The sequence below is a fragment of a genome, unplaced genomic scaffold, assembly GCF_019419815.1.
Source record: "Pyrus x bretschneideri cultivar Hongxiangsu unplaced genomic scaffold, Pyrus_bretschneideri_v1 Contig4, whole genome shotgun sequence".
In the NCBI taxonomy this organism is placed as follows: domain Eukaryota; kingdom Viridiplantae; phylum Streptophyta; class Magnoliopsida; order Rosales; family Rosaceae; genus Pyrus; species Pyrus x bretschneideri.
Genome location: NW_025999723.1, coordinates 894048 through 919389, shown reverse-complemented (window position 1 = coordinate 919389; position 25342 = coordinate 894048). Strand labels below are relative to the sequence as shown.

General features: G+C 37.5%; 6 protein-coding genes across 7 annotated transcripts; 3 read left to right on the top strand and 3 right to left on the bottom strand.

Annotated features, from left to right (window-relative positions):
* Window positions 1-1202: 1202 nt before the first annotated feature.
* On the top strand, window positions 1203-4254 carry LOC103951597 (growth-regulating factor 5). Its single transcript, XM_009363019.3, has 4 exons — window positions 1203-1991; window positions 2085-2255; window positions 2489-2909; window positions 3291-4254. Exons 1-4 carry the CDS (start codon window positions 1778-1780, stop codon window positions 4069-4071), a joined length of 1587 nt encoding a protein of 528 aa, XP_009361294.2. The 5' UTR covers window positions 1203-1777; the 3' UTR covers window positions 4072-4254.
* A 1774-nt stretch (window positions 4255-6028) lies between these two features.
* Window positions 6029-8791, bottom strand: LOC103951645 (protein IQ-DOMAIN 17). 2 transcript variants are annotated; one of them, XM_048565585.1, is made up of 6 exons: window positions 8632-8791; window positions 8368-8527; window positions 7767-8081; window positions 7403-7642; window positions 7161-7319; window positions 6029-7061 (listed from the first exon to the last, which is right to left on the bottom strand). In XM_048565585.1, exons 2-6 carry the CDS (start codon window positions 8491-8493, stop codon window positions 6252-6254), a joined length of 1650 nt encoding a protein of 549 aa, XP_048421542.1. In that variant the 5' UTR covers window positions 8494-8527; window positions 8632-8791; the 3' UTR covers window positions 6029-6251. The 2 variants fall into 2 exon arrangements, with proteins under 2 accessions (XP_048421542.1, XP_018503983.2); XM_018648467.2 differs by having other exon boundaries at window positions 8368-8500; window positions 8632-8781.
* A 2007-nt stretch (window positions 8792-10798) lies between these two features.
* Window positions 10799-12825, top strand: LOC103951596 (small heat shock protein, chloroplastic). The gene is made up of 2 exons (XM_048565079.1): window positions 10799-11250; window positions 12251-12825. Exons 1-2 carry the CDS (start codon window positions 11007-11009, stop codon window positions 12685-12687), a joined length of 681 nt encoding a protein of 226 aa, XP_048421036.1. The 5' UTR covers window positions 10799-11006; the 3' UTR covers window positions 12688-12825.
* Window positions 12826-13319: 494 nt separating this feature from the next.
* LOC103951595 lies at window positions 13320-13996 on the bottom strand. Its single transcript, XM_009363015.3, has one exon. The coding sequence runs from the start codon at window positions 13934-13936 to the stop codon at window positions 13556-13558; it is 381 nt and encodes a 126-aa protein (XP_009361290.2). The 5' UTR covers window positions 13937-13996; the 3' UTR covers window positions 13320-13555.
* Window positions 13997-18547: 4551 nt separating this feature from the next.
* Window positions 18548-20182, top strand: LOC103951594 (probable RNA-binding protein ARP1). The gene is made up of 5 exons (XM_009363014.3): window positions 18548-18785; window positions 18935-19073; window positions 19309-19417; window positions 19506-19545; window positions 19697-20182. The coding sequence occupies exons 1-5, from the start codon at window positions 18591-18593 to the stop codon at window positions 19913-19915; spliced, it is 702 nt and encodes a 233-aa protein (XP_009361289.2). The 5' UTR covers window positions 18548-18590; the 3' UTR covers window positions 19916-20182.
* A 478-nt stretch (window positions 20183-20660) lies between these two features.
* On the bottom strand, window positions 20661-24016 carry LOC103951593 (polyadenylate-binding protein-interacting protein 11). Its single transcript, XM_009363013.3, has 11 exons — window positions 23665-24016; window positions 22923-23546; window positions 22510-22620; window positions 22369-22413; window positions 22205-22277; window positions 21996-22108; window positions 21815-21874; window positions 21687-21734; window positions 21531-21599; window positions 21115-21176; window positions 20661-20981 (listed from the first exon to the last, which is right to left on the bottom strand). Exons 2-11 carry the CDS (start codon window positions 23451-23453, stop codon window positions 20924-20926), a joined length of 1170 nt encoding a protein of 389 aa, XP_009361288.2. The 5' UTR covers window positions 23454-23546; window positions 23665-24016; the 3' UTR covers window positions 20661-20923.
* Between the last annotated feature and the right edge of the window lie 1326 nt (window positions 24017-25342).

The window sequence follows — 25342 nt, the reverse complement described above, 5'->3', positions numbered from 1 at the left end:
TTTTTAGATTGAAGGGTTCATTAAAAAAAAAAAAAATTATATAGCACATCAAAAAATCAACTTAAGGGAATCTAATCCAACGAACGATTCATAAGTGATGAAATTTAACTTTGTCACAATTTGAACTTTTTAGATTGAAGGGTTCATAAAAAATAAAAATAAATAAAAAAATGTCATAACTTAATCAAATTACTACATAAATAAATATATATAGCCCAATATATAGTCCGAAAGATATAGCCACAAAAAATTCTTTTATAAATCCTAAAAAATTCCTCGGATCTCTAAAATGGGATATATCCATAACTTTTCTAACCTTACGTAGAGTCCCTTATTGGGGATGATCTTACCATTGTATTTAGTATGTACTTTTCAACTTCACGCACGCGCTTAAAGAAAGCGAGTGGGGGTGTCTCCTTGACACATTTAGTTAGCGCATTACGTCTTCGGCCCACTGGGCCAATTGCAGTTCCCGATGCAACTAAAGGCCTAACGGTGCTCATCACGTCAAACAAATGTGACGCCGTTATCCTGCCGTCTGTTCCGTTTTATTGTAAATTTTGCTTTCTTATTTTTCTTTTTTGTTATTAATTTTGGCAAATACAGAATAACAATTAATAATTCATTTGGAGACAGAGATTTTGGATGTCTGAAGGGTTGGTGAGTCAACCATGTTAATTATTACTTTCCATGTTGGGATTTTATTAATTAAATTAATGAATAGTTAAATGTACGATTATTTATTATACTGTCTTTTAATATATAAAACTTATTAAAACATAAAAGACTAAAATATAGCACTGCATAACCGAAGATGAATTTTACTGATTAAATGTTTACCTGTAATTCAGCAGATAAAGTATATTAAAGCGTAAGCCTCAAACAATTTCGCGACGGAAAAACCAATTTCATTCCTTTAATATTTATTTGATGTCATTGAGATAAGAGATGTTGTTTCTAGTCATATCTGATTTAAGTGGGCTAGTCTCTTCTTAGAGTTCTATATTGTGAGATTTTTTGGAAGGTTAAAACATTGTTCCGATTTATGTTTATATCTCTATAATTATGAATGACATTACTAAAGAACGAATAGTTACATGTACATGCAAATAATGCAATGCTTGCGTTGCAGACCAATAATACAATGTAATTCATGTACGAAAGGAAAAGGTTGGGGAAGAATATCAAGTAGGGTTCGTTATCCGCCCCTCCGATGGAGAGTAGGGGCTGCCCTTAATTGATAGAGGTGGCCACTTCCCAATAAGACTAATAGGAAAAAAAGAAAAGAAAAAACAGGTGCAGGATTTCTACGAGATTTAGCTTTACATGCAGAAAACGATAGATGCCACAATAATGATGAGAGAGAGAGAGTTTTCTTGTGTGTAGAGAGAGAGGGTTTTCTTGTCTAGTAGCAACTAGCGAGTATGGTGTGCGAATGTTGGAAGCATGGAAGCAAAGCAGAGGCCGAGAATGGCGGCAACCCACTAAACTATATTCTTAAATCCCATGCACTGCACACCCAACTCTAAACAACAAAGTTAGTAATAAGAGGAGAGAGAAAGTGAGGAGAGAGAGAGAAGATAAATAAGCATCAAGCATAAAGCTTTCTTGCTGCAGCAGAGAGAAGAAGCAGAAATCAAAAAGTTGGGTCGGCAGATTGATAGATGGAAGGGAAGTTTGCCAAATAAGGAAAAGTCGTTGTGAACTTGTGAAGAAAGAAAGAAAGAAAGAAGATTTTGGGTTTTGTGTTTTGGCGTCTCACACAAGGAAGAAGAAGATGATGATGGTCCATCATGATAATCACCGCCGTCCATTTCCATCATCAGACACAACACCTGTTCCTGATGCTGGTGGCCCCACATGTAACAGGCCTCCTCCTACATACGACGATGTCGTTGCTGCTGGTACTGGTACTGGTTCTTCGAGTGGCGGTGGTGCAGTTTTAAGAAACTTGCAGCCTTTTGACATTCGAACAAACACTCGTTCTGCAGGTTTGTAATTCCCTTTTCCTTTCGAGTTAAAACGCAGTGTGAAAGATCGAGTCTTTATTTATGGAAAGAGTGTAAAAGCTTGCTGATTTGCAGGAGGGATGACGACGTCGTTTGGATTTCCTTTCACAAATGCACAGTGGAAGGAGCTTGAGAGACAAGCTATGATATACAAATACATGGTGGCTTCTCTCCCTGTTCCCCGTGATCTCCTCTTCCCCATCACTACAACTCCCCCTGGAACAACAGCTGCTTCCCAATCTCCCTGTAATCCCCTTTCCTTCTGTTTTCGCCGTCGAGAAATGATTTCCGCACATCCGTTTTCTCTTTCTGCATTCCTCAGGTTGTGTGGGGAAAAAAGCGTAGTGCGGAAATCACTTCATTTTTTCTCAATTTGTTCTTCGAATCGATTTTCCTGATGTGGGTTTTGCTTCTTGAATCTCGTTTTCCACTGAAGTTTCGATCTTTTTTAATGGTGCTCTGTTTTGGTTGGCGAACAGTGGGAGGTAGGTTCAATCTCCGGCTGTCGAACAGCACGGATCCGGAGCCGGGGCGGTGCAAGAGAACAGACGGGAAAAAATGGCGGTGCTCGAGAGACGTGGCGCCGGACCAGAAGTACTGCGAGCGTCACATGCACAGAGGCCGACCCCGTTCAAGAAAGCATGTGGAAGTTCATGCCACCGCCGCAAGCAAGAGGGTTCGCCACGACATCAATCTTGCTCCTCCTCTTCCGACTGTATCTCCGGAGACCGTGTCGATTTCGAACCCTGCAAATGGAATCAACAAAAATGTCTGCTCATCTCAGTTTATGGGATCTAATCTTCGTCCATACCATCCGTCTCCAGTGTTTCCGGAGAGGGATGGTGCAAAGTTTGCATATTTCGAATCTATGAACTCTGCTTCAGCAAACAGAGAACCCAGGTCGGTGATGGGTTTCCGATTTGTTTCTCGAATCTGATTAGTTTTTGGGCTCGTTTGGTGCTTAGGTTGGATTGGATTGGATAACTCACTTGCGATTTTTCGCTATTAGGGACTAGACAAGATTATTCATGAAGTAAACTTATCTTTTATGTGGCGATTGGACCGGATAAGTTTCATTCACGAGGAACATAGTCCACCTTCGAGTCCAATCCTGGTTGCCAAACAAGCCCTTTTGTCTTTTTTGAGTGTTTGGTGTAATGAAATAGTAGAAGTGTCAATCTTTTCAAAGCCAAGAACCAAACATTTGTGTTTTGTACTAAAATTTTCGATTAGAATCGTGTTTGTATGATTTTTGTTTGATAATGTTTTGTGCTACTGCAGGAACTTGGACTGGCTGATGATGAAGGGAGAACCTGTTTCTGATGCACAATGGCACCAACTGATGCATAGCAAAACAGAGCTGAGCACCAAGATCCCGTTTTTCGACCCGAATTCCTCTGTTTTCAGCAATCGTTCCGAAGAGGAGTCTTTCTTGAATCTGAATTCGTTTACGAATTTCAGCGCCGGAGAGGATCAGCAAGACGGCGGCGGCGAGTGCAATTTGTTTCTCAATCCGGATGTGGCCCCTTTAGAAAGTCCCCTGCTTGAAGAAACCCCTAGATATTTCATTGATGCATGGTCGAAAACAGTGACGGATGAAGAAACAATGGCAGCCAACTCTGTTAACAACAATGACAACAGCTCAGCTCCGTCGAGCGGGCAGCTCTCCCCTTCTTCGCTTACCCTATCGATGGGCGGGTACAACTCCATCAATGAGGAAATGGGTCAGACTCAGATGAGCTTAGGAACCAGAGGAAATGGGATGATGCCGAGGGGTTCGACGTGGCCTGCTTCATGGGTTGCTTCAGCACCGGGCGGCCCATTGGCTGAGGTCCTTAAACCGACCACTAGCGCAGCCTCAAATCCTTCGTCTCCGGTCACAACCGGTACTACTACTAATGGAGAATTGGGCAGTCCTTTGGCAGTGTCATCGCCGTCGGGAGTTCTTCAGAAAAAGTTTGTTTCACCGTCTGATAGCAGTGGTAATAGCAGCCCAACACTTGCAAGTTCAAGGGCCAAGCCAGAGATTGTCTCTCTCTGGTTAAATCAGAGCAAAGCATAATCCATTTTCCTTTTCAAATTAGTCTAGTAGTTGTGTTTGGATTAGTTTTGTTGTGATTCTCCAAGTGGATTTGTTTTGGGAGAAAGTTGTTCTCTTATTATTCTAAACCTTTTTGTTGTTTTCTATAGTTTTGTTGGCTGTACTAGCTTATTAGTCTCAAGACAACTCTACTGAAATTTCTCTCAGGTTCGTCAAGATCTTTGTTGGGAATAATATCTACTTTTGACTTGTTTATGTGACATTCTTCTACTATTGATGAGCTTGCCATGAATTTGATATGTACTTTCGTTTTAGTACATGATTCCTCACTCTTTGACGAGCACTATGACATATTCATTCTTTTTATAACTCTTTCATGTTCAAATCACAGAGTTTTGTGCTTATAATTAGAACTGTTCGTATTATAAATTATTATGTAAAGTTCATTTATGTAAAAAATTAATTAAAACTAATGTCGTTTAATTAATCTATTATAGCAAACATATAAAAGGTTCGCAATACTTTTGCCAATTTCTTTCATCTGTTTTATGATACTTGTTTTAATTGATTTTTTGCTATTGTAATTTTTATATAGTGATTTATAATATGAACGGTTTTTATCATAAACACGAAATTAAGTAAATTGACACAAACAATTTTATGTAGAACTCCGACTCATTATTTGAATAGCTAAAGTATAAGTCGTAATGTAATCCACCACATTAAATAATCTGCGCATGACCACTGCTTGGCTCCTTCTTCGTTCGAATAAGGAGTCAATTCTCCGCAACTGCTGGTGGCCGTCTAACCACATACACAAAAATATCTGATAAACTGCAAAAAGTGAAGTTTCAAGTTACGATTTGGCTGCAAGGAGGTGCCATGTGTTTCCATGTGCGCATTGTCGTCGCATGATTTGTTTGTTTCGGATGTAGGGGTCGTCTTTACGGGTCTGTTCTTGGAAAAGCTCGCGCACGTAGTGCGGATGATGATACAATATCTATGTCACAAGTTGATAACCATCTCGAAGATCTCGGAGAAATATCTTCATTTCTGTAGTACAGGACACTGCTGATGCATTGTGCAGTTGTTCATGGTATTATTTGCAGAAAGACAATGGGGAAATGATGTCACCAACTTTGTTCAATATCCAGCGGGAATACTTTCGCTCATCAACGTCAAGCGATAGTGATGCTTACCATTCTATTTATTATTATTGAATGAGTTTAAATTTCGAGATATGAGCAGTAATTAGACACAAATATCGAAATTTATACTTTTTCATAATAATAAGTAGGTTCGTGAGCGAAAATGCACTCATATCTTGTTGTATGTCGAATATTCAACAAGATTATGATGAAATTGGGGTTCATCATAAAACCAATTGACAATACGGAAAGTAGCTCAAGACCAGTGTCATAAGCGAAAATGAAATTGGGGTCCATCATAAAACCAATTAGCAATATGGAGAGTCACTTAAGACCATATAAGCATATAGCAAACCTTGTCCCTCACCGAGGTGGGACAACTCTCAATACTCACCCGCACGTGTGAAATTGGGGTTCCATCATAAAACCAATTAGCAATATGAAGAGTAGCTCAAGGCCATATAAGCACATAACAAACCTTATCCCTCACCGATGTGGGACAACTCTCAACATAGCACATAGCAAACCTTATCCCTCACCAATGTGGGACAACTCTCAACATGTCCCCACACGTATGAAATTGGAGTTCCATCATAAAACCAATTAGCAATATGGAGAGCTAAGTAGCTCAAGACTATATAAGCACATAGCAAACCTTGTCCCTCACCGATGTGGGACAACTCTCAACATGTCCCCGCACGTGTGGCGGATTTTCAAGTCTACACGTGGACAACAACTGGGTGACGTGGAGCGCGTGTGACCATTTGACTTCACACGAGGACAATCCGCTCTGATACCATGATGAAATTGGGATTCCATCATAAAACCAATTGGCAATATGGAGAGTAGCCTAAGACTATATAAGCACATAGCAAACATTGTCCCTCACCGACGTGGGAAAACTCTCAACAGATTATACATGAATAAAAGCATCTAGTGAAATCTTGAAAGTTAAGTTAATTGCTCCTCTAGTCACATATTTGTGCATTTGAAATTGAGTTAGCAGAGTAATCATTTGTCAAATCTGCCACTCAATCGCATCCTTCTGCTTGATTACCTAAACCAGTACCTTCTGAGCTCACCGCTGGAAGTTGGAGATGTCTCACCATCTGTGTAACAAGATGACATGCTTGGCCTCCGCGGCATTCGAACTGCTAGGTCTCCGTTGATGCCGTTGTTATATCTTGGGCTCTCCAAGGTAAAATCTGAACCACCATTAATATCAGCAATAGCACTGCCACCACCACATGGGTCAGGAGCTGGAAACGACAAGCGTTTCCTCGCGGACCCCGACTTTTCTCTCTCGCTTGTTGAACGCCTTTGCCTTGGTGCGCTTTGAGACCGAATCCGAGCCTTGGCTGATGCTGTAGCAGCCATGTAGTTTGGCACCCCCATTAATCCGTGGTCGTAATTAGTTGAGCCCAAGTTCAAGTTTGGTGTATGTGATGCCGGCATTGGGTGGTTAATCCTATGATCTCCACGAAGGCAACGGGGACTAGCCGAGTGTTGTAGATTTCTTGCCACGGAAGTAAATGGCGTGACGGGTGATTGAGGAGAGGCAACTGGATATGACTGAGGATGAACTCTTTGCTGTTGATAATTATACTGCAGATGATGGCTCTGATAATTGCATTGATCTGATCGTTTGGTTCTGGAATTGGAATTCGGGGTACTCGAATAAGAGTGAGGTCGAGAAGTGTCGATTTCAACGGTCTTGATGGGATCTCTCTGATCACATGAAGCTCTGCCTGCATTGATCTCACATTGCTTTCTTCTTGTCCAACCATCAAGCAAATTAAACTTCTCCTCTAGCTCCTCATGCTCACCAGCATCTTCGTCACCGCTACCACTACTTCTCCATTTCTGAATTTTTATGAAACCATACACATAACTTTAAGTACAAATTATGAGCTACTTATACAAATTAGGGAGAGAGACATAACATTGAGGTAGATCAAAGACCTGGTTAGAGAAGGCATAAGCAAGGCTGGTACTCCTTTCACGCTTCAAGGCAGCTTGTTTTGTTTTCTGCAACATGGCTTGAATCTGCTCCAATGTTTTCGGTTTGACATCGTCCCAATGGATCAAATCATCCGTGGCGCTCCTCTCGTCGTTTTTCGACTGCATTAGATACAGTGCAATTAGCTTATTCAGACCAAATTTGTGGCATTAACTCCTAACAAGAACATTAAAAATTATCTTACAATGGACTCCCTTCTGTCTGAGAAATGTGATCCCCACAAGCCAGTGGGATCACTGAAAATGGACTCTGCGCTGCCTTCGTGCGAAAGCCTCTTCGTTCGTTGGTCAAGAACACGATCTTGCACTCGAACCAGAGCCTGCATGTATTGCAGAGTCATCTTTGCCCTCTTTCTAACATTGTGGCCTCTCACCAGTGCTTGAAGCTTCACCAGCCCCTTCAGCGCCCGAAGAGCTCTTCTCGCCTTCAAAACCGGAATCAAATTAGTTAATGCTCAGTTGCACCAGCTAGCTAGCAAGCAATGTCACATTTAAAGTACTCTAATTCACGGGAACTTCATTAATTTATGACTAATTGTAGTTAAGTACCAGATATCCTCTGAAGGCAGTCTGAATAACAACGGCAGCATAGTCTCTAACGAAAATGGAAGGCCTGCAATTAGACTTAGCAAGACGAACAGCTTTGACAGCCGCTTGCACCATGACAACTGCTGCCTGAGCCGCCGCTTTCGTGGCCACCGCCATTGCAAGAGCATCACCAGCCTCACCATGAGCTGCCATAGTTGCATTTTGAGCGGTTGCTCCGCCATCAGCAGCGGAGTTTGGACTCTCACTATGTTGTACATGTATAAACGTTTCTTGGCTCGTATGCTTCCTAAAAATCCATCTCCGCTTTCCTCTCTTCTGCGAAAATCAAACCCGAAACAAAACTCATTTACAGATCTCATAGAACCAATCAAGCAACTATTTTGGTTTTTAGCATACTTCAAAAAATATAGAGAAACATGTTGAGAAATTTGGTTCGGCAGATATTTTCACTCTCCCTTTTACTCCTTCTGCACTACTTCTCTTGTTCTCTGATTCTTCTTCGATTTATTCAATTCGAAGGTTATTAAAGGAGGAGCGCAAAAAGGAGACGAGAGTGCGAAAATCGCTCTTCTGCATACAAAACCTGCAACGAAGTTCGTACCTTTTCTTCTTCCTCTTGTTCCTGCAGTTCTTCTCTCCTCCTAGTGTTGATTCTGTCACTCTTGGTAGGAGACCAGAAAGCCCTTTTGACCGCAGTCAACCAGGAGCTCCCTCCAGTCTTCCCCATGAAAATGCTGACCAGTAAAATAAACCTCAAGAAACTACAAAAATGGTAAATACCAGATGATGAAACAATGAAGCGTGAGGATTTCTTTATAGGAACTTCTTGTTTGAGAAGTTGATATGTTTTGAATATATGCTTTACCTTCAGACGCAGAGATGTAATTAATGAGAGGGGAATAGAGAACAAATTATGGCTCTGCAAGTGGGGTTTTGCTTCTGCTAGTCCATGCATTTAGGAGCAGCAGCAGCTGCAGTGCAGGCCTTGTACTGTACATATATATATATATATATATTGTATGCATATATATACATGTAAGTGTAACGTTAATATATGTTGTAGTATATATAATGATAACGGGAAGGAATGGTGTTTTCTTGTGGCATGGAGGATTTTAATGGGGCACTGTGTCACTTGTTAGAGAGAGAGAGTTTATAGACAACAAGAAAGAGTGAATGCTCTCGATACTGCAGAAAGCTGAAGCAAAGATGGGGAGGAGGGTTTTTACCCTTTGCTCTTTTGCTTTATACGTTTTTTCATTAACAACTCACTGAGTCATGAAAGAATTGTACCCTAAAGTAGGGGCGAGATTTACATGAAACAGAGATGTTAAGATCATGGTGCCTCAGACCTTCAGGACTATAAGTGAGTCCTTCTAAATCAAGAAATAAACTTGTGTAGAGGCGCTCAGACCACATCATTGGTAAATTAACTTTTATGAAAATATGAGACATCATGTGATTTGGTCCCCACCCAACTCCATGTTGCTCCCAACCAGTATAAAAATTATCCTAATCAAACAGCACAATCCAAATTTCTCAAGCAAATCATTGACCATGCTACGAGTTTGTGTGATAGACTTGGGACAGATGCTGCAAGCCTACAGAAGTGTAAGATAATTAAAAGTTAGTACAGTAAATTGTGATTAATCATACAATCATCAATTTCTTACGCGTGTTTCCTTTGAGGATTTGGATTTCTTGATAAGAGTTAAAGATGAGATGCAGTTCGAGTGCAGGGTTTTTGGATTGCAGAACAGTCAAAGTTTATCGGATTCTCTGAACTCTCTGTCTTCTTTGTTTCTGTGTGTTTAAAGGTAGGTGAATATTTAAAGTCAGTCGCTGGACAACAGTCCTTCCATAAACATCACCAAAGAGAAACAACAAAACAATGGCCAGTGGCATATCGTCTGGAATTCAGATTCATTCCGAATCTCACGTTCCATAACTTATAGACCGAGTAATTCAAACCGTTTATTAGTTCATCTAACTACTCCACCTCACGCACATTCTCTCTTCAATACCTACATATCTCTCTCTTAACCGATTGGGATTGCCCAATTCATAAGTTTCAGAGTGTGAGATTATACGAGGATCTGAATTCATCTAATTTGTGCCAAGTGCCAAACCAAAAATTAAAAACTTCAAAAAAGAAAAATTAAAGAAAAAATTTCCGGCCATAAAAAGCAAAAACTCTGCTGACTCATAGATGGGCCCCAAATTGTCCACAGGTGGTCAAGTGGACTCAGAGTAGCTCCTATTGCTAGCTCGTGAATGATTATGTCATGTTGATAGGGCACTATAATGCCTAATTAACTTTGGCAAATATCCCCTATAAACAAATCAAGCATGCCTCTAATGTCTAATTAACTTTGGCAAATAATTGTTACAGGCTTACAAGTGTGTGTTAACTTTCTTGCATAAATCTATTTATAGACATGTGGTATATTCATTTTCATGAAAATATTTTAATATCATAACATTGAAGTTTGCACGAAAGTTCTTCTTTTTCATGCTTATTAAAAATATTGACACGTAGTATTTTAGTTGTACGAAAGTTATTCCCCTTCCGGCTACGAGAGTTACCACTTATACTTTTCTTTAATTGGGGATGTTCTTATAACTTTCCATTACATGGGTAAAGAGATAAGTAGCAAAAAGACAGAGATGGATTTGTGGAGAAGGCAGAATCACAACCTTGTGCTGAAAAACACACTACAAAACAAGGGTTCGTTTGAGAGGAAATGGATCATTTTCGGATCCTTCTTTTTAATTCATCAAGTTCGGAAATCTAAACCATTAAAATTTGATCTAACGGCTACAAACAAGGATCCACTTTAAAAATTATAATAATTTTAACCGTTAGATCAAATTTCAATGATTTGGATCTTCGAACTTGATGAATTAAAAAGAAGAAATCGGGAAAGAATCCATTTCCTGTTTGAAAATATCTTAAAACTAGAAGGGTCTAATAACAAAATCACAATCTTTATCCATACAGAGATGGATCCTTCCAGACGGACCAAGAAAAATGTAAAATTTACAAGTGTTCGGTCCATAACTCTCTCCCTCACTCTCCCTCTCTCTCTAACATTCAAGACCCTTCTCCAAGCTTTCTTCCCGCAATCCCGTTACCTCTATATATACACAAAGATAACTCCCCACCACACCAAGAAATCTGAAGGTTGTGCTTACCCACAAAAGAGAAGCTTGCTAACTTTCTGTGTTACTATTAGTTACATGGCTTCAACATTGGCTTTGTCTTCTTCGTCACCTTTGCTTTCAAACAAAGCAAGGTCTTCAATCACAGCAAACGCCACTCTGCCATCCTCGGCCGCCTTTCCGTTGCGGCGGAATAGGCTGCCGGTGGTGAGAGCTCAGGCCGGTGGAGACGGCAAGTTGGACGTGCAAGTCAATCAGGGCAACCAAGGGACTGATGTGGAGAGGAGGCCAAGGAGATTGGCCGTGGACATTTCTCCTTTTGGTAAGTCTAACACCCTCAATTTTGACTTTTTTGAACCGAGGAAAGTCGTGTGATGGGAAAACATAGGAAGATTAGTCCGGCTATAAAACTAACGTCCATTTTTTATATAGAACGAATTATTTATGTAACATGTGACATAGTATCTATCAAAACCTATGATGCATACTCAATAAAATTGATATGATATCCACGCATGAATTTCTAAGTTCGTCTTGGTCTTAAACTTTTCACTTGAAGTCGTACAAATTCTCTGTGCACAACGTTTTGTTTTTAACACTGTGAAAACTTCTTTTATGCTAAAAAAAAATTTAGCTTTTGTATCATTTATTACATGATTAATTATTAGCGGTGGATTTGTGACATTATTTTTTCGACACAACTTTTCACACACATTTTTCTTATATTTTATAACGATTAGAATGGTTTATCTTTTAGAATATTATTCATAAATTATTTATAAAAAAAGATAGATGGATTTAAAAGTATTACGACATTCATTTGTAATGAAGAAAATAGACAAATAAGATTGTACAAATAATGATTTCTAGGAAGACCAAAAATATAATCGGTTCGGATGCTTTTAAATATTACAAATTGGGCTTCACAAAAACATGTGTATAAAAAAAAAAAAATTGGTGCCATTGGATCCGGATAAGGATTGTCTGCCGTTCCATTTTCGGTGTCTTTACGTGTCTTCATGTTTGTGTGGTCACAGTTAAGCTGCGTTAATATTTTATATTACTATTTATTTTTATCTTATTATCTTTATAAAAAAAATATAAAATATTGACGTGACTTAATCGTAATCAGGCAAACAATTCTTCTCCATTGGACCTTGATTATTTTTAGGTGATTTAAGTTGCCAAAATTTGGTACTTAAAACTTAAATCCAAAGCTTTTAACTAATCAGATAATTTAAAGTTACAACTCTGAATTATCCTAAGCCATCAAATACTGCTTAGTAAAAATCATCTAAAATGAGGTGCCAATTAATTTGCAGGTATTGCAGGTCTATTAGATCCCATCTCCCCAGTGAGAACAATGCGGCAAATGCTGGACACAGTCGACCGGCTTTTCGAAGACACGGTGGCATTCCCGGGAAGAAACAGAGCAGCAGGGGAAGTGCGCGCGCCTTGGGACATCAAAGACGACGAACACGAAATCAAAATGCGGTTCGACATGCCGGGGCTTTCGAAGGAGGACGTGAAGGTGTCGGTCGAGGACGATGTGCTAGTTATAAAGGGAGAGCAGAAGAAGGAAGAAGGTGGCGACGATTCGTGGTCGAGCAGGAGCTTTAGCTCCTACAATACCCGCCTTCAGCTGCCGGATAATTCGGAGAAGGACAAGATCAAGGCGGAGTTCAAGAATGGTGTTCTCTACATAGCCATTCCTAAGACCAAAGTTGAACGCAAGGTTATTGACGTTGCAATTCAGTGAAAAAGCCTAAGCCTCCTCTGGTTTTGTATGGACGTACACTAGATATTGTGTGTTGTTTTGGTCTGTTTTCTTGTGCTTTGTTACATTGTGTAAAGTTGCTTCTAACATGGTAATAAGTATTTTAAATCCCGAATTAAATCCAAGATTAAATTATCAACCATTTATACGGATGACAAAATGGATGGAAAAGTTGCTTAACAAACGATATTATTTATGTTAAGGGAGAGATGATGTGCTTAGAAATAATATCGTTCAAACTTGCTTTTGACAATAATCGAATTTACGATTTCTCATTTACAAATGAAAATAAATATCATTAAATCGTAATACTAAATGACATGTTGTGAGCTTAATTTGGATCTCGAGGCCCAAACCTGCAAAGTTTGAATTTGCTGTGCTAGATTCAATTTTTACTGTTCTAGATTTATATCCATTACGTCCTCCGATGGGCATCTTCAACAATTTTACCTTCTAAAAATGTTCCAAATACATTGGCAAGAACGTGAATCCATCTAACCTCTAATATTTGGGGAAAAGCCAAAAAAACATGACTGATTTCTTTGATAATACCTAAAATCAAACTTGAATTATTTAAAGGAAATGTTTAAAAAGCACGCAAACACTTCTACTAATTAATTGTTAACCATAGATTTTGTGTCTCGCCGAGTGCTTACTAAGATCCAACCTAACAAGTCCACAAAAGATCGTGCTGCATGACTAGAAAATATTAATGGCCATTCATTCATTACGTGTTTTACAAGAAAGACTAAATTAATGAAAAGCTAAGAACGTTTGACTCAAAGGTGTATATGATCAGCCATAGATCATGAACATGAAGATTATACGCCGGAACGTAACCATAGTTACTTTACTCGATTTCTTCGGGGATGGATCTGAGCTTCGGTTTCCAAATTTTTGAATCTGAAAGTACCTCCTGTACTGATATTTTCTTTGTCAGTAGCTCTTGAAGCTGTTGCTTTGTTATGACCATCTTAATCCTTCTTGTAGCAGCACTGTCATTTTCTGCAGAACCCGGAAGGGGAGTCATATAGTAAACCTTCCCAAGCTTCAGTTTGCAATCAGGGGAAAGCTGCTCCGAAGCTTGCTTTGATAAACCGATACCGACGCCCGAAAAGTTTGATAAAATGTCCTTAACTAGGGTTGGTGCTCTGAATTCTAAAACCTTCCCGTCTGTCTTCAAAACCCTCAAAACTTTGTCCTCCTTGGAGAGAACTAAACAGTTGCCCATTTTTTCTCCACGGCTAGAGCTAGTGACAGAGATGTTAAATATATATAGCTAGAGGGAGAGAGAGAGTATTAACAATCGGTGGTGTGAAGGAGCAAGGGTGACACGTATAGTGTGTGAGAGGAGGAGGAAATTAAGGCGAAATATATTAAGGGAAGGGCAGAAGGAATGAGGGGGTTTGTTTGTTTTGTGCGGAGTGGAAAGAAGTAGGCAAAGAAAACTGTCTCTTTGAGAAGGGCAATTTGGAGTGGGAGGGAATGAGATATTTATAAATATTTGGTCTTGGTCTTTTGGAGTAAAGAAGATAATAAGGAAAAGACAAATTTGTCAACACGCATGCACAGAGAGAGAGAGAGAGAGAGAGAGAGAGAGAGAGAGAGAGAGAACGTGGTGGGTGGGTTTTTTTGGGGGGTGGAGTCGGTTAGTGGAGGGTGGTGCATGGCATATTGCTCATGTCCATGGAAGCTTTGAGCTTTATTGATTTCTAGTACTAGAAGAAGTTTAGGTCATGTTTGTTTACAAAGAAATAGATTTACAAGGATTGAGTAATGTATAATTTGTATTCAGTATTTGTTATTAATCAAGGTTTTGAAAATGATGCCTATTTACTAACAAGGAATGAGAAGAATGTGAATCCCCAAGTACCTTATACCTTTATATCTGAAAATCAAGGTATAAAATTATTAAAGAGGAGTTTGTATATTCCTTGCCCAATGCTTCATATCTCTATCAAAATATAGAATTATTGAAAATTACTTTATATATTATGCACTCAATTTTTCATATATCCCTATTTATTCTGGTGATAAATAAACTTGTCCATAATATTACTGTCAAAAGTCACATAGGCAATCCATCTCTATTGATTTGTTTTATTTGTTTAGTTTTTATAATGTACAAGTGGCATAGCAATTGTAGGATGGACACTACTTTAGACTGTGTGAGTTTTATATTGAGGGATGGACCAAGGGAAATCTTGTGTTGAAATTTTATACAGCTTATTTGGGAGGCAGGCATATACATCATCCTCATCGTTTTGGTGATGTTAAAGAACAAAACAAATGCATATCTATATATCATAAGGGTTATAATTTTTTTCTTTCTTAAAGCATAATTCGCAGGATTAAATGAGATTAACTCTTTTGTAATAGTCGTGTGAGAGAAATCAACTCTTCTGTATAGGGGCGAGGACCATTACATTCAGAAAACCCCATACCCTCTCTTCATCGGCCTAATTTTTTTTATTAATAAACTAAAATAAAAGAACTAGATATTCAAGTGGGGTGATCGAACCAAAACCCTCAAGGAACAGACAATCAACAAAAACGAAAATAAGGATGCAATAAAATATCTTGAGCATGGGCATAGAAACACAAAAAGTTGATTACATTGTTAATGCACTTTTTAATAAAGATGGGTTTTGTGCTTGTATAATTTATCTTTTATTAGATAGTGTATCACCAGTGTGATCATTTTTGTGTTTAAGTATTATTACTCATTAATGGAATCTGATTTTAATTGGTTGTACTGCACTGAGTGCATATCATCATCAGATTAGGAAGAAAGAAGTGAAATCAGAAGACAAATATCTCCTATAATTATGTAGTTTAGTGAATTGTTAACTTACTAGGTTATTTAAAAGGAAAACTAATGAAAATAGTTTGAAAACTTTGAGTTTTAACGATAATGACAAAATAAAGGTTAAAATAAATAGTATCAGGATTGACTTTTTAGTGTAAAAATGTGGTTTTTCGTTAAAGTGAATAGTACCGGAAGTTTTTCGTTAAAGTTCCCATATTTAAATGGGGTGTGTTATCTACACACTCCTTTTTACTTCTCATACATCTTTTGTTAATTTATGTCATTTAATTTTCTTCAATTCCTCTAATCCGACAACCGAAAATAAGAAGGATGTGTGAGAAGTAAAAAGAGGTGTGTATATTACATCCCTATTTAAATAAGTCCATCCCATGAACCTAATCCTAGACTTTGGCCTTCTCATGGGTCATCCCATTAAATTAGCTGGCGATGTGCAAATTCGATTTTATTATTAGGACACCTTGTGGACGATTTTGATACATGAATAAGGATATATTCTTTTGTATGTATATCTTAAGTTAGATGTAAGAGTATATATCTTCGATTTTATGTAAGAATTACTTTGATAAGTTTAATTGAAAGACGAAACAACTGCATACGAAAGCAGATTTCATGAAATACGTAAAATCTGTTAAAGCTAGCTTTGAGCTAGGTTGCCACATCTAGAACTTGGAATTGGAAACAGAAGGGAAGATGGCGTGGAGGAGCCTATGCGTGAACGTTTTAGAAAAGCTTAATTTGAAGGCATTGTACCGACTCACACTCCAATTTCAATGAATCTAGGATTAGGTTAACTGGCTAGGGTAGAGAGTTTAACAAGTTTGAATTTTCCAATTTTATAGATTTGAGTAATTAAGGGTGGTTTGATAACATTTCTTTTGTAGTTTTTTTTAGTGAAAACTCGTTTGATAATTATTTTCTATTTCAGGGATGAGGATTCTCTTTAGATTCTTTTTGTGAGGATCCTAAAGTTTCTCACATTCTAGCCGTTCATCATACATCATACAAGCAATTTTTTTTTTTTTTTTTAATTAGAGACATGTTAGGATTACATGTGGGTGAGGCTTTGGAAAAAAAAAAACAAAAATTTGGTTGTGTGAAATTACATTTATGCCCCATATTTCTTATTCATGTTCTGTTTTAATTAGAAGGTTAAACTGATAATTTTATAGGATTTTGGTTGACAATGAGTATTTTATTAATTAGTAGCGTAAGCGTTTTTGAAAAACTCTATTTGAAGGCATTGTACCGACTCACACTCCAATTTCAATGAATCTGGGATTAGGTTAACTGGCTAGGGTAGAGAGTTTAATAAGTTTGAATTTTCCAATTTTATAGATTTGAGTAATTAAGGGTGGTTTGATAACATTTCTTTTGTAGTTTTTTGACTGAAAACTCGTCTGATAATTACTTTCATAAGTTTGAATTTTCCAATTTTATAGATTTGAGTAATTAAGGGTGGTTTGATAACATTTCTTTTGTAGTTTTTTGATTGAAAACTCGTCTGATAATTACTTTCATACTTTAGGGATGATGATTCACTTTAGATCCTCTTTGTGAGGATCCTAAGATTCCTCACATCCTAACCGTTCATCGTACATCGTACGGCCAATTTTCGTTAGGTACTACTAGCATATAGGCACATACAAAGTGTGTGAGAAAAATTTTTATTTTTATTTTTTTGAAATAGAAGGAGAGAGAAAGAGAGTGATAGAGAATGTGAGAGGGTGAAGTTTTTTATTTTTTATTAAATATATGTTAGGATTACATGTAGGTGAGACTTTGAAAAGAAAAAAAAGAACAAAATTTGGTTGTGTGAAATTACATTTTTACCTCATATTTCTTATTTATGTTCTGTTTTAATTAGAGAGTTAAACTGGTAATTTCATAGGGTTTTGGTTGCCAATGAGTGTTTTATTAATTAGTAGAGATTTGTGTTTAATTTTATATTTAAAATTTAAAATAATTTTTGGCCGCACGATGTATAATGAACGGTTAGAATGTGAGAATTCTTAAAATCCTCACAATTTCGATCCAGATGGGATCCAAATCCAATTTTGAAAACTCAACAAAGTAGCTTTCAATTTTTATTTATTTGAAAACTCTAAACTGAAAGTAATTAACAAAGAAGTTAAAAACAAATGTGAAAAATGAAAACGAAATAATCATCAAACCCCTCATTAGAATATTGTCTTGTTAAAAAATATAAAAATTCAAGCCAACGGACAACTTAAAGTTAGTGACTTTTTTGTGTGAGTGCGCAACAGTATGAAGGATAAATTTTTTAGTTTGTCAAAAAACAAGACTTGGTACACCAAGTGTCATAATACAATTGGATGAAAAAAAAATTCTTCAAGTTTTCAACCAATTGTACTATTACACTTAGTTTACCAAACTGTATTCCAAACACACTAAAAAATCTTTCTAGTATGAAGGGGGCTTTCAGAAAACGAAAGAACTGTGGGCCTGTTGGTACAGTATAACAAGTGATTTTTTAGTGAACACATCCTGATAACCAAGTGTGTTATTACAAGTTGTTTGAAAATTGAAAAAAAAAAAAAAAAAAAAAAACAAACCCAACCAATTGTAGTATGATTCATGAAACTTGGTGCATGTGGACAGTGTTTTAAGCACGCTAAAAAATTTCTTCAGCGTAACAAAAAATGGACATTATTCAAATATGTAACTTAAACTTTCACTAGAGAAAATTCTCAATGTGTATATGCTCTGGTAATTTCCACTTTAGTTACCTCTTTTCTTACCTCCTTTTATATTAATATCTTCACCTTTCCTAAAGCATATCCATTAATTTTCTTGTTGAGGGTATCTTTGCTCTCGAATCTTTGGCTTTACGATGAAGATCTAGTAAGTTATGCGAGAAATAGCAAGAAGAAAACACAATACGACAAAAGATTAACTTTCCAAAAGGTTTGATTTGAACAAACGGATATCTATGACTTTTAAAGCTTTGCTATATTTATATATATATATATATATATATATTTGTCCCGACTCTCTCAAAGCCAAAAGCGTATGCCATAGGTCCATATCAGTAAGAATGATCAAGGTCGGAGCAAACGGTTACAGTGGCAAACAATTTGGTGATACAACCAAAACCAAGATCTTTGTCGGAGGATTGCCGTGGGAGACTCGAGTCGACACCATGAGACGCTATTTCGAGCAGTTCGGGGAGATCCTGGAGGCCGTTGTCATCACTGACAAGTTCACAGCAAGATCAAAAGGCTATGGTTTTGTAAGTTTACTGCTTGGTCTGTTATGTTACTGCTTTAGGTTAAAGTTTTATAGGTACATATCGATACAGATTGAACGTCATGCACAAAGAATTTATGTTTTGAGTACTCCCGTTATTAGTTTTTAGATATATTGTTGGTTGTTGATTAGGTGACGTTCAAGGATCCAGAATCAGCTGTGAGAGCTTGTGAAAACCCTAATCCTATCATCGATGGAAGGCGAGCTAATTGTAATCTTGCAGTCCTCGGTGCACAGAAGAATCGTCCAACCACTCCTCAGCCTCAACATGGTCTATCTCTTCTTTAGTTTCTATGTTTTTTGTGAGAAAAACTTCCATGCTCTAGGGATTTCGAGGCAACAGTATCTTAAGTCAGTCACATACATTGTTAAGCCGTTATACAAGATGGTTAAAACACGTGGAAGTGCGTTATTGACTTGAAATACTGTCGCCCTAGCATTCCAGGTGCACGTAAGTTTTTCATGAACTCTAGTTTGACCTAATCTGGTGTGTGTTAATCTTTCAGAAGTTGTTGAGGGAATGAAGAAAACCAGATCATCATCCATACCTTTCATCAACACCTATTTCCATCACTCCAACCCCCAATATGCATTAATCCCTTATTCGACTTACGGGTAAGAAGATATAATTAGTGAAAAGTTAAGACACTTAATTACCTAATTATCTTCTTAGTTCTGATAATCTGATCCTCTTGGCTTTCAGGCATCCAATTTACCAGCAAGACAATAACTTTACATTAATGGTTAGTTTCCTTCTGTTGTTTAATTCATCTAACGTGGATTAGACCGGTTGGTCATGGCATTGTGCCTGCCTCCCAAGTTCGAATTCCCGCCCCGCATCTGCACTAATAGATTCGTTTAAGCTGACAAGGACTTTTAACATATGAAATGCAGAATTATAATTACACCGGATATGGTGGCTGGGGGCAACAGCAACACTACTATCCTTATCCTGGGGTGTACTATTATCCGTGTGTTCCAGTACAAGCACAACCTGGACATAATAGTCCAACAACATCCAATCCCAGACCCAAACTACAGAGCTTACCACTTGCACTTCCTACTACTACAGTCACAGGTACTTACTCCAACTTTGGTCTCTACTCTAACTAGTCCAGTGCATGCTAGTTATATATCCAATGCCAGCACAATCCATTGCCGGAACCGCCAACAACTGCCTCCGATTCTGCGAAGAGTTCATCGACTAATGTCCGGTTACAAAGTTGGGATAGAAAGGGCCAAAGAGATGCAATAATACATTCCCTGTTAGACTATGTTCTTTTAGCTACTTGATTCATTCATACATTTTTTTTCATTGTCAATAACCAAAAGGGAGCTTATAACAAAATTTCGTAGATATTTTCGGTTTTTGTTTTCAAATACTGAGTTTTCTGTGGTCTACTTGCCCCTTGAGGGCGTTGTTCGATGAAATTTGGAGTCCAATGATCAAACCCGGTTGGAAAATAAAGGATATACGACCAGGTACAAGGCAAATTATCTCAACAAGAGGACAGGGAAGATGAAGCCGGTTAGGCAATTGTCTCACTTAGACCTACGAAACCACTGGTGCGATATCATAAACCAATAATGCACTATCTTTTGTTTAAATTTTGATATTTTTGTGCGTTATTAGTTTTGGACACTGCCATGGTGGCCTCCCAAGTGTAGGTCAGTCTCTCCCACAAAACCTACCTCCATAGCAAGTATGTGGGAAGATATTTGGGATCAGGGATCTCAATGTCAACCCAACTCTTAACAACTCGAAAGCCAGATGTGGGTGAGATTAGAATGCCAAAAGAGCACCAAGAAAAGTTATGACCGGCGAGCTCTTAAGAGTTTCCGGTCGTGAGAAGCATCATAAGCATTTGAGATTTTCAGGATTATCCCTCTAGATTTCATAACAAAGTAAAATTAAACCATTAAACTCCTCAGTAATCCATCCAACTCTACAAGTTTAAAATAAACCCACAGATAACCCCATGTAGGTCACATCGATACCTTAACAGTAACCTAGACAAAAGCATAGATAGACACGATATGCCGAAATACAAGTCTCTGTGTATGCTTACGGTTGATATATCTATCAGCAGCAGATTAGTCAAGGAAACATGCAAAGGTGGTTCACTGCAACGGAGAACGAGGGGTACGGGGTCGAACTGGTGTCTTTGAGGGGCTTACCCTGCATGCATAATACATAAGAATGACTAGGATGTCCAAAGTAAATTGCTCCTAAAAGAAAATTTGAGGTGTGGGAGGTGGGGGATGTTGTGGGGAGATGTAACGAGTTAAACTAAACAATCTGCGAAACTGACCTTATCGGCAGCGATCCCAAAACCACACCACTACAGTTAAGAGCTGCAATTGCGCTTTCAGCCTGCGAGAGTGAAACCAGATAGCACAACAGAAAGTATGAGTAGACTAAAAGACAACCTTTAATCTAACCGCACTTCTTTAAACAACAGAAGGACCATTTCCTTGTTCAAAATAGTTTATGATCTTAAATCAAAATATTATTGGTGACGGTGATTCTGAACATGTATATGTGCAACAACAGACCACATCAATGATTTGCAATCAATTCGGTGTTAGCCATGCCCATACAACTCCATTTCAGCATGTTTGAAGAGCAGATCGGATATGCATACATGCTTACAAAGCACAGAACAGAGTGAGGCTGATGAGTGCTCAAAAATCCAACTTACATAGAGAAGGGCCACTAGATACTTACCACAGTAAATTCAACAAAAGCAATACGAGTGGAGTGCTGATAGTCACCAAGCAGCCTCAGGCGCTGAACCTACACGAGCCAGAAAAAGTCCATACGATAAGATTGCAATTTTAGAACAAGAAGTAATCAAAGTTTGTCACAGAAAGAAATACCAACCTCTCCACAAAGTGATTCAAAAAAGAGTTTGACATCAGCTTGAGTAACCTGCATAAACAAATAAAATCAGGAAAAGGCACACCAGTTCTGGTCCTAGAACCCAAACGAGATTGGAAAGTTGAAATTACCTTCTTGTCAATATTCGTACAGTAAATAGTCCTTGAGCACATCTCACGCTCATCCTCAGACTAAATAATATAAACAGAAGAAACCCAAGTAAGAACAGGTAAAGTCAGCGCAATTCAATGAATCACTTTTTAACACTCTTGGCAAAAATGTTGATGACAAGCGGTAAAATATGGTCCTCACCCTTGGCAAAAATGTTGGGTTAACAGGTGCAATTGCAGTTTTTGAAGGCAGCACCCTTACTGGGTAATAGCCAAGCATGGTTCCTGACAGAGTTAGAGCATTCCTTGCACCTTCTGCAAGGGTAGATAAAAAAGTTGATTCAGCACATCGAAATCATAACAAGACCCAGACTTATCAATGAACTTAAGTATGTCAGATTTTGATAATACCTTCATCTGTGAACTCAATGAAGGCAAATCGAAGAACTGAATTTGGATCACCGCAGACACGACAGTCCACAACCTTTAGGAAGGAAAATTCAGATTATAATCCACCATTCTAGCATTATCTATATAGAACCAGTACAAACAAGAAAACGAAAAACTTTAGTTACCTGTCCACAGCCAAGAAAAAGAGCAGCCAGGTTCTCTTCAGTAACCTGATACAAAGTAAATCGAGTGTCGGTCATACAAAGATTAACATTTGCTGTATAAAATTTTTAAAATGTGACAACAAACTACAACGCAACTATTACCTGTTGATCAATGTCAGATACATACACAGTCCTCCTAATCATTTCCTCCCTCTGAGCCAAATTCAATTTGTAATAGTTCTTACGCCGACCTTGACTATAACCATTCTTCTTCTGCAGACGAAGAAAAAGGAAACAAACAATAAGCAAGGCACAATTAAACAAAAATTGGTAGTTGATCAATGAAATTTCTAGATAACTAAAAGTCGAAAAAGAATAAAAAATTTCATATGAACCATCATCATGCAATGACCTATCAGTGTATCTTTCATTTTTCAGAAACCAAACACAAGGAAAAACAACCAAGCAAAAGGAAAACAACACCACTTTGTTGGTCAATTAATTTCCTGCATTTTCTCAGCAACCAAACAGAAAAATTTTAAACTTTGGTAAGGAAATGGAAGAACCTCACATACCTTCCTACCCATTAGTCCATTGGCATTGCCAGAGTTACTGTGCAGTACAAAACCATTAGTATATCCAAACCCACCAGCAAAATCGAAGCCGCCATTGTTGTTGATAAGGGAAGGAGGCACAAACTCCTCAGCCATGGGATTCAACTTAGACAACAAGTCCGCCAAATCTCTCATATCACGGTTGTAATTCTCATCGCCTTCGCCATTCAACCTCTGATCAATCACATAACCATCAGACTTGGCCTCCTCCGTCTGATGGTTATCGACCCCATTGGAATCAAACCCATTTGGGGTCTGACCCGATGGAGCTTTGTGATTGTTAGTGGCGACTGAGAAAGTTGTCACTTTCTCCTGCTCCTGAAACTTCCCCTCGACACTTTGATCGTGTCCGTTGGACTGTACATTGGGCTCAGCACTCAGAGCAACAGAGGAATCGACTCTGGGTTTTGGGTTTCCGAGATCGTTCTGTGCATTCGAGTCTGACGACACTGCTGTGTTGTCGAAATTTGGTGCATTCTCAGCAACCGCCATGATCAAAGAACAGCAACCCTTTTATTCGATTCAAAGACTGGATTTTTATTCTTCTCGAAAATTTATCACACCAACAAAGACCAAATTGGATTTCTGCAAAATTGTTACCCAACACTACTGGTCATAAAAATTAAAAAAATTTAACACCAACAAAGAACAAAATTGAATTTCTAAACAGACCCAGATGATGAATTTCACGGGAAAAACTTACCCGGCTTTTTCTAGACCAACTCCATTGAAATGAAATCAAACCCACCTCACGATCGCTTAAGTACAAGAGATTAAAAAGGCAAAAGCAACAAAAAGAGCAAAAAAAGTCTGCAAATTTGATAAGGAAATGGGTAATAAAAAACAGAGCACTACCTTTTCTTTTTTTTTCTTTCTTCTTATTCCCTCTTATTTATATTAAAAGATTATAAATTTCAGTAACGATGAGAGTCTCGAGAGCGAGAGAGGAGAGAGAGGAATAAAGGGTGTTTGTTTTTGGTGCTTGGGATCGTCCGTTTTACGCAGAGGAGAGAGAGCGAAAGGGCACTGCCTTTTTGGACCTTCTCTTCTCTCACAACGTACCAAAATGTTGATGATGATGACGATGATGCAAAAATTTAGATGATTTGGAAAGAAAAATACCCACCAACCCAATTACCATTTATTTTTTTTTTTTAAATTTCCATAATAACCCATGTGTTTTCTTTTCTGTACTTTCCCCATATATTTATACACAATTAAATAAATATTATATTCAATATGTAAAAATTATATATTATTATTTCTATTAATTAATAAAACACTCATTGTCAACTAAAATCCTATGAAATTATTAGTTTAACCCTTCAATTAAAACAGAACATGAATAAGAAATATAGAGTAGAAATATAATTTCACACAACCAAATTTTGCTTTTTTTTTCTTTCAAAGTCTCACGTACATGTAATTCTAACATATCTCTAATTAAAAAAATAAAAATAAAAATAAAAAATAAAAAAATTCTCACTTCCACATTCTCGATCATTCTCTTCCTCTCTTCTTCTCTTCTTCTAATTAAAAAAAAAAAATTCACATATTTTATGTGAGCCCATATGCTACTATAGATAATGAGATGCTTCAAACATGTGTGACCTACATACATGCGTTGAGATGGATTAGGGAGAGCAGATATGGAAAGAAATTAAGTAGGCTTCATATTACTTGCCATATCAATAAAGTTTTGGATATGCATCCATCCCCACAACGTTTTTTGCATTTTTCTGGTCAGAAAAATAATTTTTTTAGTGAGGTTGTTACGTTATAATCCAAAAGAAGTTGTCAATTTTAAATTTAAATTGCACCAACAACAAGGTTTTAACCGGTTAAGTAGAGTTGGTCGTATAAATCCTAAAACGTCAGTAAGCTTGGTTTGCTCTATGTCTTTCCAACGAAGGATTTAATGCAAAATAGAGCCTACTAGTGTTCTAGAATTTATATAATCGACCGACTCAACCCCACTTATGATATAGTGCTTTGTTATTGTTGTTGGTGCAATTTAAATTTCAAGTCAACAACTTCTTTTCGATTATAACTAAAAACCTCACTCAAAAAAACTATTTTTCTGACCTGAAATGTAATTATCATTTGGACCAGTGATACAATTTTATTTAAGGAAAACTAATGAAAAAGACTTGAAAACTTTGAGTTTTAATGATAAAAACAAAATAAAAAATAAAATAAATAGTACTAGGATTGACTTTTTAGTATAAAAATGTGGTTTTTCGTTAAAATGAACAGTGTCGTGAGCTTTTCATTAAAATTCTCTTTTATTTATTTATTTAGTTTTAAGCATCTCACAAAAGTATAATTGTTTTATTTATGAAAAAAAATGGAGAAATCGAATACAGAAGCATGTTGGAGTT